The sequence below is a fragment of the Topomyia yanbarensis genome, chromosome 1 (genome assembly GCF_030247195.1).
Source record: "Topomyia yanbarensis strain Yona2022 chromosome 1, ASM3024719v1, whole genome shotgun sequence".
NCBI lineage: Eukaryota > Metazoa > Arthropoda > Insecta > Diptera > Culicidae > Topomyia > Topomyia yanbarensis.
In genome coordinates, this window is record NC_080670.1 from 36339120 (window position 1) to 36357941 (window position 18822).

General features: G+C 39.1%; 2 protein-coding genes across 6 annotated transcripts in view; both read left to right on the forward strand.

Moving 5' to 3' along the window:
* The first annotated feature begins 2496 nt into the window (after positions 1–2496).
* On the forward strand, positions 2497–6780 carry LOC131676281 (uncharacterized). Its single transcript, XM_058955401.1, has 3 exons — positions 2497–3603; positions 6077–6448; positions 6516–6780. Exons 1-3 carry the CDS (start codon positions 3255–3257, stop codon positions 6650–6652), a joined length of 858 nt encoding a protein of 285 aa, XP_058811384.1. The 5' UTR covers positions 2497–3254; the 3' UTR covers positions 6653–6780.
* An 8286-nt stretch (positions 6781–15066) lies between these two features.
* Positions 15067–18822, forward strand: part of LOC131677378 (neuropeptide F receptor) — a 56105-nt gene continuing 52349 nt past the window's right edge. For 4 of the 5 annotated variants that reach the window (XR_009303336.1, XR_009303337.1, XM_058957164.1 and 1 more), the window contains exon 1: positions 15067–15965. The gene's annotated coding sequence lies outside the window, so the exon portion shown is untranslated. The remainder of the gene's footprint in view (positions 15966–18822) is intronic. The other variant, XM_058957165.1, reaches the window with a different exon arrangement.

Sequence of the window (18822 nt, forward strand, 5' to 3'; positions counted from 1 at the left end):
TGAAGAAGGATAGAATATTGAATGATGAATGAATAAGCGTTTGTTTTTATAACTTCAATGCACGATTTCTGCGAGTTATTTTCCATGATATTAAAGCACCGAGTTTCTTTATTAGGATTCGAATATCAATGGGTTGTTTATAATGTATTTGTCAGTGTCATTCCAACCGAAAACGAGAACTGTAGTTGCTTTCGTTCGGGAAGGATTCGAAGAGCTTTTGCTAGATTTTAACGCTATGCCAGTAGCGTGCGGTTGACAAGGTTGAATTCATCACAATGAGTGTGCCATTGCAAGGTATACATCTAAATTAAAGTTCGAACGTCGAGCTGAAAAATGGATTAAGGAGCTGCGAAACTGGGACTGTGCCAAGGACGCCAAAAGACGTTGCTACGGCCCTGAACGTTATAAACAGAGTGACGTATTTGATTGGAATGACACTGAACAGATAGATGTAAACAAAAAAATTAAAATAAATTCTGCATACTATAACGTATGCAGAACTAAATTTGGACAACCCTTCCAGTATAAAAAACAAAAATGCAACCCTGCGCAAGGCACCATACTAAACGTCACACTCTAGGCAAACATAATATTTTAGAAATCCAGTGTTGATTTCGACACGCTAGGAGATACCATGTAGGGGAAGATGGGGTAAAACGCACCCCTTAAGGAAATATGATCATAACTCAGCTATAGAACATCTATCGGGAGAATTTAGTTAATATAATCGTTTAGCCAACATTTCCCTCTGTAATCACACTCATAACGCGTTGCAAAATAGTCAAAAACATTAGAAATATTCGATTCTTCAAAATCAATTAAAATTGCCTTTTGAAAAATCAGCGGGGCAAAACGCACATGTGCGGGAGTAAAATGCACCACAACAACGGGGCATAATGCACTACGACAATGGGGCAGAAAGCACCGCAACAACGGGGCAGAATGCTCGGTGAACAAGCAAGTAGTTTTGTTTTCTGACGAGATTTCACAAAAGTGTGCCATTAAATAGCCTTAGGTTATGCAATTAGTAGGTTTTTAGAACGATTTTTCTGCTTTCGATTGAAGAATCAGTAAAATCAAAGAAGAGGGCATTTTGCCCCCGATGGAGAAGAGATATAAATATAGCAAAAAGCGAATTATTTAGTAGATTTTTATAGTATATATAGTGCGACCGAATAATGAACAACTGTATAAATAGAACTGGAATGCACTGATATAGTAGTAAAAATTACATTTATAAGAGCTGGAAATCCTTGTTGCACGAGCCACGATAATAACATGAGAAGAGCACGTTATTGTCTTTTGTTTATTTGTCGAGCTGCTATTGACGTACGGTTATCAAACTTTGACAAAGTATATTTAATATGGCGGACTTCCGACTGGTGTTACCCTTTTTTAGAAATTCTCAACCGTTTTCGATATAAGCAAGGGGTGCATTTTGCCCCGGGGTGCGTTTTACCCCATCTTCCCCTAAACAAAATGACAAACTAAAACTATCAAGCATCTGATAATCAAAATTCAATTACAATTCTACAAAAGGGCTAATGAGATTTCTGTAAACAAACTTATTTCGCTCATTATTCCGCTGTCGAGTTGAATTTCATGAAAGACACAAACGAATCAACATCTTTACCATTGGTAGAATTAATTTCAAATGTTTTCTGTGTTGAAATTATAACAAATCAAGAGAAATCAGCAAAACAAAAGTTTGTTTACAATCTTGCTAGCCCTATTCAAACGTTGATATGAAATTAAGAAAGAAAACAAGAAAATGCCAACATAAACGTTTTCGTTTGGGTCGTTTTGACGTTTCAATTTGGAGGAAAACCGATAATTCAATATTAATTCGTCAAAAGGGCGAAAGTGTTTTTTGTAAACAAACTTGTTTTGCTCATTAGTCTCCTGCAGAGTGGAATTTCATGAAAAATATGCGTTAATGTAAATTTTTACCCTTCGTAGAAGTAATTTCAATTGTTTTCTGTCTCGAAATTATAGTAAATTAAGAGAAACTATCAAAATAAAAGTTTGTTTACAAAACTTATTCGTCCTTTGGAAATTTAATATGGAATTCATAAGAAGTTGTAGGCAATGATAATAATAACAATGTTGGTAGTTGTGTAAAAATCTCGAGACCTGAGAATTTGCATGTTGAACGTTAGATAAATTTCAATAATACAATCATTCGAATGTTAGGTTAAGATCGTTGATTGTCGTTATCACAGCCTCTGGACAGTTATGTTTTAAAGAATCGTAATATCAGCATTAAGTGAAATCCATTTTTTTTAAATATTTACAATTGAAATGGTTCCTAAAAAGTTATTTTTGGCGTGGATTCACTAGAGCTTCGAGGCGATTTCCATGTATATATCACAGGGTTAACATGTTTACCTTTTGCCCGCACCGACATGTACTTGATTATCCTGAGTATCACCGCTTCGGTACTCGAGTTGCACCAATAATAGCGCTATCAATGGCCCATAAACGGGGCAACAGGATTGCGGTCGGGAACCAGCTGCCCTGGCAGCATTTCATCGATAGTGAAACTGAATGATGATGTGATAAACATCGTTTTAATTAGCCCACGCAGGAATTTCCTTCGTCGCCCCGTAGGATATATGTACGTATCGTTTTGCCAGCCGCCAAGCCAAGCTGTTATCATCCCATTTCGCGACGATCCGCAATTGATAGGGCTGCCATTGGAGTTTGATATCTCCGCGTGCGTTCCGGTAGGCTAATTAGTTGGAAGAGGTACTAATCATCTACGCGGACCAGGTGGCGCAAATGAATGTAGATTAGATGCAGCGGAACGACCTCGAAAGAAAAGTGAGTAGCACTGGACTTGTTGGTTGCCGATCGGCTGGCCCTGGACGGACTCTGCATCCGCTACGGGACGGCGCGGTATTAGATATATAAAAGCCACGGACACTGGTCCTATGAGTCACACAAAGTATGTGAACACTGATAAGCTGGGTGTGTGCCATCGAGCTGCAGAGTGTCGCAGTTTGAGATTAGAACTAACCAAAGTGACGGATTAAAGTGTTGCCATGTGTTGGAGCTGGAGTAGGTGCTGATGAAGATGCTAATGGAAGCGCAAACATTTTAAATTTTATTGGCTGTGTGATTCCGAGTATGGTTTGAATGCGTGATAAAACCACACAGTGTGAAGCGAATCCTTGTGCTCGAGCAACCGTAGTTGGCGGGGAAATTACTTCAAGGACAGTAGATAACAAACCAAAACCCCAAGCAGAAATAGAATGATACCCAGCAGTGACAACAGTATGTGTGTCAGGATCGTTCTGCTGTTGTTGATGGCTACCACCGCAACAGTAACCCGAGCTGACGATAGTGGGGGGTCCAGTTCCAGTCCACCGAGCAAATTGGATGACTATGTGCTAACTACTCAGTCGGAGTGCTATAAATCGAAGCGGCTGGTTTCGTGCTTCAAGTACCGAATTTCGCGCTACATTTGGTCGTTCGCCTCCGGTCGGATGAACTGGCTCCTGACGGAGAAGAACGCCTACGAAGCTGGCAACGGGATGAAATTGGTTCGACTCAGCGAGCCACAGGAGGACGATGTGTTTCCAGAGGCGCGGCTGATTTCACGTAAGTTTCGTTTGGTGGATGGCTGATTTATGTGTAAGTGGCAGTCAGCTCGGACGCATGTAATTGTAATTATGGATGCTATGCTTCCTACCGGGAGTTGATGAATTATTTTGTTGTTTTTGCTAATTCCGTCTGTGGGACAGAAATACTGTTTTGATTAGCGGGGCAGACATACTGTTTTGATGTCGTTATGAATGAGTTTTGTAATCTTTAATGTTCTCGATTTTCTAAATTGAAATCAATTTTGTATAATGGAGGTGCGTTGAAATAATGGAGAGTTGAAACAGTGCCCATTGCAAGCGAAACCAGAGTGTTGGGGATCAGGCAATAATGCCTAAGGGTGCTTACAGAGTGGCCGCGAGAAGCTGAGCAGGCGCTTGTACTGACGGTATGATGCGAGAAACCTGCTCGCATCATATCAAATGGAGCATGTCAGAGTAAAAGCAGGCAGTCGGCGCCGATCCGCTCCGCTTTCACTCTGACATCCTTCCTTTGGTTTGCAGTAAGCAGGTTTCTCGCATCTCGCACTCTAATGTCAGTTCCAGCCCCAGCTCAGCTTCTCGCCGCCACTCTGTAAGCACCCTAACAGAGTGACGGCGAGAAACGGGCTTGTACTGACATTAAAATGCGAGATGCAAGAAACCTGCTTGCAGCATATCAAATGGAGCCTGTCAGAGTAAAAGCAGGCAGTCGGCGCAGATCTGCTCAGCTTTTACTCTGACATCATCCCTTTGGTTTGCAGCAAACGGGTTTCTCGCATCTCGTATTCTAATGTCAGTTCCAGTACAAGCTCAGCTTCTCGCCGCCACTCTGGTTTGTCTCGAACTCGGGTCTGGGCCTGGATCCGACCCGGTACAATCGTATCGACTTAAAAAATTTATATCACTATCCAATCTACCCAATACAATATTCGTATTTTCGGCTAGTTTCTGCCAATATTGGGGCAGATTCCAGCCTGAATTTCGTCAGAAATCCGCCAGCATTCCGGTAGATTTGAATCGGTATTAATACCATAGACTAACAGACATAACACTCAAAAACAAAACTTTGTCCGCTTTAACGGTCATTTCAAATATATTTGTAGTCGGGACTGTGGCCACATTTGAAATTATGGCGCCACTGACATATGAACAAGCATATGGGGGATAGACCGCTAGTGAAAAATTGTTCCCAAACCTGAAGGGTAACCCACCAGTAAATGAGTGTATGGGACCATGAATAAAAGGTGGAGCTAGTGTTCTGGGAAAATTGTCGGATCGGTTTTTTGAGGGAATTTCCTCATAGTGTTATGTCTGTTAGTATGTGTTAATACTATCATAGAAATCGACCGAATTATCCTACATACGAACAGAGCCGAGGTTTGCACATACTGAAAAACTGTTCGGTTGTATGATGCACATACTTCTACAGCTACCGAAATTCGTCATTCCACCGTTTATTACCTTTGCGGTAAGATGGGTTTAATACCCCTATGAGCAATTACGTGGTCTGTTACCAAAAAGACAATATAATCGTACCCAAAAGTAATAGAAACATACCCGTCGGATTTTGGGTGTGGTTACGGGTGAGTGATCGGTTTGCCGGATTGGCTTGTGGGCAGGAGCGGATCCAGAAAAAATTTCGGATGGGGTCCGAAATTTCGATGTTGAAATGTTCATTGTACAATACGTAATATGTAATACCCTCATTTAATTAAAATCAGTGTTGGTGAACGAATCTGATTTGGAATGTTTTAGAATTTAGAATGAATTTAAAATAGAAACTACTTTAAAATTTCTCATGAAATTAAAAATTTTCGGAGGGGGTCCGGACCCCCAAGACCCCCCCTCTGGATCCGCCACTGCTTGTGGGTTACATATGTGTACTTGTCTTCTTGAATGTTATTAATTAGTGATGCGGACGGTTAGTTAGCTGTTTTTTTTGGCTAAAGATAATTGATCGTTGCTCTTTATTGGTAGAATAAGAGGTGTTGGTTGGGCATTATTGGAGAGTTTAAGTTGAATTTGTTGAATGTTATGTGTTGGTTTTGATAGAGGTAGTAGCAGTAAATATTAGGATTTTCCATGTATGTTCAACCCTATTTTCTAGTTCGTCTCCAACAAAAAAAAAGTTCAACCCTAGAACGTTACACTCACATTTTTACATTAGAACGTTGCACTGGGCTGCAAATATAGAAATGTATATCATTTTCTTCGCTTTGTAATTGCGAAAACAGCTGTGTAGGTGAAAGTACGGAATTTATTGAATCAATGATACATAAATTGGCTTGAGCCAAAGTCCTTATATAGGAAGGTCCTAGCATGCGTCAAAACGAAAACTGCCTCTGTGCTCGTATGTGCATCTTATTTGCAATCGTCGGTTATTGATATATTTTGTATATTAAAAATGATTTAAATTAAAAAATACCAATTTAGTTATCACGATGACAGGCGAATTTCCAGCTCATTTGTTTTTTTTCACACTACTCTCACAGCCTACGACAACGAGATGCTGAAGGCCACGAAATTCCTGCAACGCTCGCTGAACACCTTTATCGCTTCGCACGGTGTCCGTGTCGGAGTAGGTGCGGACAGTGGTGCCCGGTTTCTGGACGATGGTGACGATTTCGATGGGCGTGGTAAAAAGAAGAGAAGATGGAACATGATCCTGCCGCTGGCACTGATGCTTAAACTGGTGCACATGAAGTTACTGCTAAAACCGATCCTGCTCGGTGTTGGTCTTATCCAGATTCTACTAATCGCCGGCGGTCTTTTCATATTCAATTACTTCCGCAACAGCAATATTTGTCGCATCCAGCCACACGTGGTACATTCCCATTCGCACATAGCCAGTGAATCGGCACCGGGTGAGATGATTTTGTTCCACGTAATTCTGCGGGCTGGTTATTAACGTATTTTGTGTTATTTTCGCAGAACTATCCTACGCTTCATATGGGTCGTACCCTTCCTACTCCGCATCCCCGTACAACGCGTACAGCAAGGATTGGGCCACAAATCGAGCCTACAGTGGTTACAGCTTCCTGGATGCCATCGATAGCCATAAAATTTAGGAGTTTTCCAGGGGCTAGCCGAACTGAATGGAAGTGTTTTAGCATTAGTTTGAATCGCTGCAGAAAGATGACTGTAAATGGGTGAATATCCTGTTTCCTTCTAGGATCCGATCTTACTATTCTATTCATTCTAATCACTAAAATTTCTATCCGGCTGGTATTCTCTTTCAAAGTGTCGAGCTTAGCTACTTTAGAAGACTGTGTTTACGCTTATTAAACCTTTGATAAAAGCCTATAACACTGTATTTTCACGCTTTCTTCTTTTCAATTCTTTTTGCTAGTCTTTAATCCGCGCAGAAAATAAACCCAGAATAGTATACTTTTAAATTGAAAAAGCAGTTAAACGTTAGCGACAACAATTCATATTTATCGAATATTTATTTGAACTATTTATTTGTTTATGTTTAGTATTAGCACTTAAGTTCGACAGTGGAGCGTACCGCGTACCGCGGAAAATAGCCTAGATGTACTCACAAAACCTGTTGAATAAATTACAATAGATAATACAAACATATGAGTATTTAAGTGTCTGTTTCAGTCAAAATCATGGTGAGACCATCGTAGTTGTACTTTTTTTCCCCTTCCGATCCAATGCATTGATAACTGATATACAAGTTAAGTTTTCAATGTGTGTAAGAAAAAAAAAACGTTTTTAAATGACAGTGGCAAGTATCTCTTGGCCGCTTGCAGGCGCTACGATCGGACAACAAACATTCAGCAATCGGTATATGGACCTTGTGTGCAAACTTGGATAATTCGACCGAATCGACCATCGAATATTATTAACCAAAATGTTACGGCTGGGTGCATCACGGAATTTTGTTAAATGGCTGAGTTCTTACTTGAGTGACAGAATCCTACGTGTGCAGCTTGGCTCTTGTGTTTCCTCTCAATTTATGAACAAATCTGGAGTCCCTCAAGGCAGCAATATGGGACCCCTACTGTTTGTATTATTTTTCAACGATGCTGCTTTGCTGCTTGGTTTGGGGTGCAAACTGGTTTACACCGATGATTTGAAATTGTACCTCGTAGTCCGATCTATCGACGACTGCATCCGTCTTCAAGAGCTTCTGGATGCATTTGCTAATTGGTGTCGTAGAAACTGGCTAATTATTGGCGTTGCAAAATGCCAAGTCATAACTTTTCACCGCATGTTCAGTACGATACATTACGACTACCAAATCGATGGGCAAAGGCATACTAGAGTTGATTGCGTCAGTGACCTCGGCGTTTTGTTGGATACGAAGCTAACATTCAATCAGCATCGCTCAGCTTTAATCTCTAAAGCAACCCGACAACTCGGCTTCGTTTCTAAAATCTAAAAATTGTATGAAGGCGTTATATTGTTCGCTGGTTCGCCCACTTCTGGAAAATGCTTCTTTATTTTGGAGCTCCCATCGGCTTACATGGAGCTTACGGATTGAACGGGTGCAGAAGAGATTTGTCCGACTCGCACTACGAGACCTTCCATGGCGGAATCCTCTAGACCTTCCTCCGTATCTTGCTCGATGTCGTTTGATCGGTCTTGACACGCTGGAACAACGCAAAACGCTTCAACAAGTAGTATTCGTAGCAAAGCTTCTTAACGCTGAAATTGACTCCCCGAAGATCCTGTCCCTTCTTGATTTTCGTGCCTCGCAACGTTCTCTACGCTCATCTGGTTTACTACAACCTAGATTCCACCGTACGACGTTTGGATTCAACGAACCGATAACCGCATGTATTCGAACTTTCTCTACGGTCGAGGATTTGTTCCAGTTTAGTGAACCATCGCACAAGTTCGCACAGAAAATTTTGCGGTCTGCTATTTTTAATAAATAAATAATTTTAATGAATAAATAAATAAATAAATAAATAAGTATATAAGCGAAATTGAATGTGATGGTGATTTGTAACGTATTTTTGTCGATTATAGAGGTTTTAACCTTAAGATCATTCGTCTCATCGGGTTAGAAAAATCTCTTACGAAAAGTTTATAACCCTATGTGCGGGGTCGGGAATCGAACCAAGGTGCGCTGCGTACAAGGCAATCGATTTACCAACTACGCTGCGCCCACCCTCTTTGTAACGTATTTTTATTCGAAGGTTTACACAGAATTTCCGAAAAAAAAGTTCTAGCTTACATGCCGGTTCTCTTTTTGTCTGTGGCAAAGGAACAGTTTCCTGCGCGATTGAGCGAAAGAAACAACCGATTCAAAAAATCTATCATATCTATCTGTTCTCTGTGATATAATAAAAAAATGAACAACTTATATCGACCTCTTTCGCCCCGAGTGGAGACGAAACTAGAGTTAAGATATTTTTATCGCTTTGCTTTATCGCGGACCCAATACTTTTTATTACATGTGTTGTTGAGGATACGACTGAAGATTATGCTCTCGCAACATTTTCTTAGGCCGTGAAAAATTCGGGGCTTTTGGATAAATTGCTGTTTTGGGGGTAGTAATTGTGGCTGAAGTCTCTTGCAAATAACACATCATTTATGGACGTACCCCAAAGGATTCTGTAATGGTCACAATTCACCGTCACACCATACTTTTTCGATTACCTTTCATTTCTGATATCGTCTTCGGAAGTTTATAATGGTTACGACGTTAATAAAATTTATCCGTAATAGCATTGCACTTCTATGAAATATCCATTCCATCATAGGACATAGGATGTTTGAGTGCGAATCGAAACATAACTTTTATTTCCCACCTCTCATCACACTTCCCGGTGAGCAATATTGTGGAACGAATTGTGAAATAGGTTGATTGGCGACAAGAGGACTAGTGGCAATAAAGCTTTCAAACACTATTAAACACAAACCTATTAGACCAACCTTAATTGGCTCATTTAGCTCTTCTTTTCTGATGTAGCTGACGTAACAGTTACATAATCGAACTTTCGTTTAACTTTTTTTCACTTTACAGAAATTATAAACAAAACAAAAATTAAAATAATTAAAATCGTTCTGAAATTTTAAGATTTGCGCATATGTATTTTTACATTTAGCGAGTCGACCTCAATCGATTTGTGTAATAAATAAAAGAAGAATTTTATTCTTCATTTAATGGCCCAATTGGGTTATCATTGAAGAATAAAACTTTTCATTTATTACATAAATCGATAGAGCTTTAACTCCTAAAACTTCAGAATGCCTAAATTGATATTCTATGAAAATGTAAACACGCCCTTATTTGACACTACCGGCCTTGACAATGGTTGTGACCACATGGGTTACAACCTTGGCCTGGGTTAACTGTCAAAGATGCGAATCCAGACCAGGGTTGTAATCCTTCAGGGTAACAATTTAGCACTTGGTGGAAATATACCCTATTTCGTGTATACACTCCGTAGAGTGTATTTGTTTACGCAACAATATGCTCACCGCTGTTCTGTACCGTTCACATTTAGCTGTAATTTTTTGCTCATTTTCGCGTTTGTGAACAGTTATGTGCGTACAGATAGGTGTAGAAAATTTTGTTGAACATATGTGTATACGTAACATAGGGTTTAGGTAGGTTACCGCTCTCCTCTTTCTGTAAAATGGGTGCTGATTATGCTGCGCATCGGAAATGACAGCTCTGCGGCGATGCGGTTGGGGATTTTGTTTTGGTCGTGAAGAAGGTAGCCATCGTGAAAAAGTAGAAAGTGACGGACCAGGGCATCAAACAGACGTCCAGATAGGGGTTATTTTTTTTCGGGACAGTTTCCCACCACGATAGCCGCAATGCAGCGAGACAGAAAAAATCCAAAGCGTAGAAACAACAGAAAATGGACAAAATTAAGACAATGGAAAAGTTCAAATTTGAAAGTATGTAAACAACTTGAAGAAATAGCAAAATAAATCAGATTGAACAATTGAAACAATAGTGTTACATGCGTGCATTTTCGTTCAGTGCATATTTTTGTAACAGAATAGGCGCTCGGACGTGCCTGGCAGAATTCCCCCCAGATAGCCGGCAGCGAAATAAAAAGTCTGGCAGAATTTCTGAGGGTCTGGCTGGCAGAGCGCTGCCCAGCCGGCCGGCTCAGATGCAACAACCGTTTCTGGCAGAATTTTTCACCTTACGGTTATTAACGGTTTTTTCTGCCGGATTTCTGCCAGGCACGCACCGGCAGGACCGGCTTTGTACCGCTTCAGGCTTTGCTTGTATTCTTTCTTAATTTTTTTAAAATTTTATGTAAATTTATAACAAAAACATGTCTGGAGACATGAAATCCATATTATTTACCATGTTTGAAACCAAAATCTTTGTTTCTCCTTATTTTTTCATCTGCCAAAACTATCCTTCTTGGAAAAATGTAAATATGGCGAAAATGAAACAACGATAAACAAACCAGAACCGGTGAGGCGAATCTGCCTGTCATAACTGGTTGGAGTATAGCTGAATTCTGGCAGCGCCATTTTGATAATTTTGACAGCTGCCGGAATCCTGACGGATTTTTGCTGGCTGCCCGTTTTTCTTCCAAGCGGGCAAGCGGGAACCGATTAGAGTTAGAGCACTCTAGTTAGAGTGTGGCCAAGAGGACATGACGTATCCAAACGAACATGAAATTTGACGTATACACAATAGAAATACGTGAGATTTCTGCTCGTTTGGATACGTCAAACGCGTCTTGGCCGCACTCTAACTAGAGTGCTCTAATTAGAGTGTGTTCCGTTCCGATCCGATTGTGCTTGTTTCCAATTAGTGTGTATTTCCGTTCCGGTTCGCCGCCAAACTATATGGAGAGAGTTTATATATGTAATGTACTTCCGGATTCATTCGAGGGAAAATAAGAAAATGTTTAAGATTGAACAGAGAAAGTGCTAAAATCGAAAACGAAAAAAAAAACAGTTTTTTCCACACCGAGTGTTAGATCTTCATAAAAATCAATCAGCAGTACTGTAACAACATTCTACATAAGCTGATTGATTTTTATGAAGATCTAACACACGGTGTGGAAAAAACTGTTTTTTTTCGTTTTCGATTTTTGTCCATTCTCTGTCCAACCTTAACATATTTCAAAATTGAAGAAATGATTAGAACTGAGTAAGTGCAATGGGATGGGAATGGGAACAATTGGTCGGAATCAAGAGGGTGAATGTTTTGACGTTTCTTTGAAAAATGAGTGAAGCCAACATAAGCTGGCTTTCTGGCTCGGTTAGTTGTCAAAAATGACAGCGAATGCACTTTAAGCAACGTTCATATCGCTACGAGCCAATGTTGTTAACTCGATCTGAAACTTATCGAATGCAAACAAACTAAGCGTTCGGATTTTGTGGAGAAGAAGCGATGCAAGAGAAAGCGTGATTTCTCATATATTGTTATTAATTACTTGTTTTGAATCGAACTTTTAAACAGTGTTATACAGTTCATGTGAACAGACCTTGAACATTTGAAACGTAGCTAGCGCTACTGGCATTTGGTGGCAGCTTCAGGCAACAAACAGTTTTCACGGGGAATAGATTAAAGAAAAAAAAAGAAAACAGGAACAAGCAGCTTGCAATTACAAGTTTCATCTGCAAACTATGGTAGATCTTATGAGGCAATCTATCCAGCTTTTTACGTGCCATAATGGCGGTCTAAATTGTTTAGTTCGTAATACGTTTGGTTACCCCTTTTTGACAATAATCGTTTACGTCATCCGCCCAGTGAGAGAAAGTCATACTACGTTAGTCCAATGCATTGGATGTTTATTCAATGCACGCCCGACATCCTCAACTGGGCGTTGCTGGCAGGCTGGCAGGCTGGCGTAAACTATTATTGTCAAAAAGGGACAATAAAACGTATTACGAACTAAACAATTTAGACCGCCATTATAGCACGTGAAAACTGGATAGAGTCGTGCAAGTCGCATGGTTTTGGATGTGTTATTGTCCCAATAGGAAACAAACAAATAAATGTGTTTTTAATGGTTCCGGGCTTAGAAATAGAAAATGTATTGAGATATTAACTCACAGTACTAATTTGCATCAGAAAATACCATAACCCGCACACCCCCTAATGATCCCTATTGGCAAAAAAATAAAATACTAAAGGTAAAGGACCATTCATAAATTACGTAATACTTTTAGGGGGAGGGGGTACGACAAATTGTGACATGTTGTGACATATGGGGGACGGGAGTAAGCTAGATCATTACGTAACATGATTTTACTGAAGAAAAAAAATTCCTGGAATTTTTACATATTAATTACGGGGGTATAGAGAAATTTGTGACATTTTGTTACATGGGGGGGAGAATCAATTTTAGGCAATTTTTGCGTTACGTTATTTATGAGTGGTCCCTAATGGATCATAACAATAAAGAAAAATGGGAGAATGTTGAAAATTTCAACGCTAAAGAAAAGTAATAATTTCAAAACTTATAAATGGAGAACAGAAAAATTCACGACTCAAATTAAAAATAAAACTAAAGAAAAATAGAAAGAATGGTTTTTTAAACAAATTAAAAGATCTAAAATGAAAAATATAGAAATATGGGCGCATAGAGAAACACTGAAATAGGTTTATTGCAGATTATAAAAAGTGCAAAAAATTAGTGGAAGCAAAAGTTTAGTGATAAATTTAATGAAATCAATTGAACGAACAGATGAAAAAGAAACAAATAAAATGATAGATAAAATGAAAGATTTGAAATAACATGAAAAGATCAAAAGAATTGAGAAAATGGGACAAGTAAAAATTTATTTCAACCGAGAATGTTAAAGATGAAAAAACTTTCGGGTTCTTGTATTTGTATATTCAAAGCGAACACAAAAAAATATTATGAATCGTTTTATTCGTGGATTTTCATGTTCTTTCTTGGTATGTGGATTTATTCAGAACTCATTTCTCGAGTCCTATTTGACCGATTAGGCACTCTAAAGAAGGTTACTGACTGAATAATGATTTTATTTTAACCGCATAGCTCAAGCAAAAGAATAAACCACTGTTTTGTGAAACCCATTCACTCATTGCAAAATTTCGAATTATTTAGCAAAATGTGAATTAAACTCAATTTTGAGAGCGCGGAGCTCAAAAACACTTGAGAATTTTTTAACTTGTCGGTCAAAATGCATGAGATAATTATAGTAAAGTATGAAATAGAAAATAAATTTCAGTCTTTTAATATACAATTTACAAAAAATTTTCTTGTGTCTTTTTGCTCACAGCGCGTTAAAATCGTTTTTGAGTTTTTAGTCTCAAAGTTTTCTTTTGATTAGTCTCTTGTGCATTATAATCTTTATGATTTAATTTACGATTAGCTTTGTGATAGAAATTGCAGAAAATTAGTACCAATATTGAATTTTCAAATAAATTGTTACTGAACTATTTGACGGAATCGTTACTTCAGATCAAAGTCTGGTCGCCCTCCAGAACTCCGAGCCCAGGGGGAAATACCACGTCCCTCTTCCCCTCTTGGCGACCCCGCATATTTAGGTCAATTTCTGAATAGGTATATAGAGATAATATACATACTGGTATCTATGGTAAAATTGTTACAGTGCGAACATTCATCATAATTCCCACAAAGATAGCACGTCGCACTCGGGAATTAAAGATTTATTACCCGGAGTATTGAAACAACTGAATGCTCTTCAACATCGGAAATTAATTTTGCTCAAAGGACGCTATTACAGTGCTACAGGTACTGGTTTCAGTTAGAAAAACTCTAGTAAGAGAACTGCGGAGAGAAAAACAGCATTTTTGGCAACGTATGCCCCGGCATTGTATGGCAACACGTCCAATGTTATAAGGATAGGCAATGTTCGATTGGATTCGTTTTTTGACAGCTAAACGTGAATCCAATCGATTCAAAATGGAGTCTCCGCAGTTCTCTTTCTAGAGTTTTTCTAGTTTCAGTCTGGAACCTAAAACATATAGGGGAATGTGTTGTCGTCAAACTTTTGTGTTTGGCTCACAACAGTACTCCAATTGGACCTATACTCAAATAAAAAATCATTATTTACAAAAGAAATGCGTGTCGGTAGAGTACAAACTTTGAAGGATCATCAGAAAAAGGTTAGGGAATTTGGAAAAGAAATGAGAACATACGTATTATTAATATATCAATTTTAAAAAAAAAAGTGATATCGGGTGAATTTTTCATACTCACTAATGTGCGCCCAATTCTTATCGACTACAGGTCCTTTAATCTGAATTCTACTCCAAGGACAACGTTCAGTATTAAACGTAACCTATATAATATCATTTCACGGCCACCACAAATCAAAAATCAGCTGATTTGCCGGTGACACGAAGCCGGAAAACTTGTCGTTTCCTCCTCCGGCGCATCGAGAAAACGCAGACCAAAACAAACGCAAATCTGTAAACAGCTGCCGAACTCCGACCCGAGCAGGAGCCATGGCTGGTGCTGACGGTTGTTCGATAATCGCAAAAGCATGCCGCACGCAAGCAAAGCATCGGAGAACGCGTGTTTCAGTTTCGCACTAACTTTCCACCGGTTCGGTCTAGGTACAGATTTCGGCTGGGAAAAAAATCTGAATTAAGTGTACAAGTTGGACTTTACTCGATTTGGTGTGAATTTTTCCGGATGCTATAGAAGTTTTCCGACGTGATTCGTCGTACTACTACCATCGGTGGGCGTCGGTAGTGCCTATAGTTTTTCCACGTTTTATATGAAGGGCGGTTCGGGCTCGGTGTCAAATCTGATTGAAATGTGAGGTGGCGGCTGTTATTGATGAAGTATTTTATCGCTTGTTCGTCGGATGCTTGGTTTCGGTGAACGTGGAAAAAGTTCAACAATGCGGGAGTAAAAAAGGGTACCGACGGTGACATGCTGAGGAAGAATTGAATTTGTGTTGTTTGGGTTGATTGAATAAATTGAATCGCTTCCTGATCCGAGGATATAATGTTTGTTCTCCGTCAAGGGATGAAAAGCTCGGTGGCAGGAGTTAGCGCGCTACAAAGGATTATTTCAGGTCAGCGTATATTTTTTTTGAATGGAACATCGGCATAGCTTGTTAATTTGAAAATCCACTTAATACAAATACTGAGAGGAAGTGAAAAATTGATCCCATAGAAAAAAATATTGGAAATAAACAGATGCTAGGGCGGTTGGAACATAAAATAAAAAATGTTCCCTATCGAAATGAATTGGTGCGATGGAAAATCATTCACTGCTCGATTGATTTCAGTGGTAAAGTTTACTAGATGATGCGAAGTATAATCCTATTGCTTGTACCGTTGGTGTAGATTTTTCAACGATTGTTTAATGAATTGAAAGGGATTTATGGGTGACGCGACTCTGTTCAACGTTTAACGTTTTGTTCTGTGATGCGAAAATGCCGTAACAGCGAATAAGTGGATACGCCAGGCTCTGTACATCGAAATATTTGGTGAGTGTATGGGGCATTATTACTGAATTAAAACTAAAAAAATCTAGGACTATAATTGGACAAGGCGTATTTGATGAAACTGGTAGTACACAATGATCTGTGAAAATATCGTATATTCATGATATAAATCAGGTATGATTATAAATATTAGAAATTTATTGACACTTTCGTCAAGCCGTATTTTGAACAACGTTTAAATAATTACGGTTTGTTGGGCAAATTTAATGTCCCGTTTATTGCAATTATCGGACTCCAATAATCATAAAGCATTCACTAATAATAACAGAAAATAGTATACACTCTTTTTACTATTATCTCTGGAAACTGACGTCCAAAACAAATGATTGAAACTATTGTTTTGAAATGCCATCAGTAAGTAATGCAACTTACTACCAGCTGGCACCACAATCGGTTAGCAGATCTTCAGAAATCATTATGCGGGTCTTGCGTGCAAACTTGGGTACAATGGTGATTCAAGCGTGGGAACTTTGGTGCGATAATGATTTTCAACGTAATTGCAGAAAAATATGCGAAAGTAGGTTTTGTGTCCTTATGCACAAATGGATTTTACTAAATTCTTCCTTTGGAGGTGGAAAAAAAGAATTTAAGCTTCTAACTAAAACTAAATAACGTAACGTTGTGATATGACTCCACTTGAAACTAAGAGCAAGCAAAATTGCACGAATGGGGTTTGGGAGTGGATAGCTATTTTCATTGGGCACATCTCAAAAGATCCATTTATACTTTGAAATGCTATTAATAATACCAGACTCGCCCTTACATTCACCGGGGAAGGAGAGAGATGTTAGTGTAACTAACGTTGTTGTGGAGATTATTAGTACCTCTGCATCTCCACCTTTACCTCAGGGATAGGTTTTTGTTAGTGGGATGGCGTATAGAGTCGCACACATCAGAATTCACCTTGATAAGTGATGCGATCTATACAACTCTCCGAAGGGGTGCGTGACGTTAGGCATAAATACGTTAGGTATACGCACGTTAGGCATAATGGACGTTAGCCATAATGGACGTAATAAAAGTTATCGCAAGGCTTTCTTCATTGTCGAGATTTCAACCTTTCGCTCGTTTCGTGGACAATTCCACCATGCAGTCTAAGTTAATGTGCGTTATTTATACCATAAATGAAAGACATTTAGGCTCGATTTCTACTAAATACCCGCTACTGAAATTCCGAATAAATCACACTCTGAAAGACGTTTTGCAAACGTTTATAGGTGGCGCAGTGATCGACGGAATGCTGCTGGAGTACAGTTGATAAACACGTGTAGCAAACAGTTGTGTAGATGGCAATAGAGAAACTTGGATTTCAAACGTTTATCAATTTGAAAGTTTACACAGACTTTTTTAAGAAATTTTGTTCTAGCCCAAATGTCTGTTATCGGTGTTCATACTTTAACACATTTGAGCCTATTTAATTAATGTGCAAGTTTTCGGTTGTGCGTTGACAAATTAACGCAAATTCTGCATGCCAAGCATACGGTCTACTTTTTGATTATTTGAGCAAAGATTACTTGAAGTATATACAGCAGAATACAATGTCTGCTTCCTCATCTCGTATAGATCAGAAGTCTACAGCGCACTGCCTGCGAACAGCACTCAAACAAAAAATACTAGTCGTACCGCGCCGCTTTGTAGTGTTCGTGTAACATATATACATAACAATGTTCCGTTGGCCACAACAGCGAACGAAATGAGAAATGAGTGAACCACAAAATTTTGTCCATTACGGGAGAACACAATCGCGATTGCCGATTTTTTGCAGACCCGTCTTAGACCTACAGTGCGTGAGGTGGAACAGTAGATCAAGGTGAAAATGAAACTTGTGGTTACAGTAGTGTCACACATACAACTACATCATACGAGGCAGGTAGTACTAAAAACGTTTAACTCCTTGGCAGACGCTGAAAACTCCGTAGCATAGAACAACATGCAACACGATGTCGAATATGAAAACGTCAAAACCAAGATCCCCGTGTATATGGACCACGATCTGACGGAAAATCGCCTACACGATCTGGCATCTCGTATTAGCACGAATTATATGAAATTATTCTTGTCAAAGTATGGATAAGTGGAATCCGTCACAAACGGTACTATTTCCCTGACATTCTCAACGGTGCTCGGGTGGTCCGAATGCGGCTAAACCAACCTATATCGTCTTACTTGAATTTCGAGGGATGATCATCTTATTCATCTCATGGTATTGACTCTATACAATGAACCCTATGCTCATACCCTGGGCAGACGCCCACGTGCCAGTTCTGTAACCAGATGGCACACAACGGTAAGCCATGCGCCAAAACAACTAAACAAATCTCATCTACTACAACCAATAAGACTAAACAGCCTTTCAAATATACTGACACAGCACAGGAAGCCGGCTGAATTCAGCAAACTTTTCGGCAGCAAGGGAGAATTGTGGCCTATCTAACCCTGTGTTACTTATTCACAAAAATATAACAAAAATTACCTAACCGAAATCCGTTCACAAACGCGAAAATAAACAAAAATTTACAACTAAATATAAACGGTACCGAACTGCGTTGAACATAATGTTACGTAAACAAATACACTCTACGGAGTCTATACACAAAAACAGGTATATTTCCACCCAGTGCTAAATTGTTATCCTGGCAGGTTACACACCTGAAGTGATCTCTTTTACTGTCTCAAGACATGTGTCGAAATTCGTCTTATAAATACGCATTGAAGCGACTATGTATTGTATTCTTTCTCCACAAACGATTGAATAAATAGTGACTCTTATGCAAACAGTGCGGTTTAAAATAAGCTTTAACTAAATACCTGAAACGACCGATTTTGTATGCCGGATATC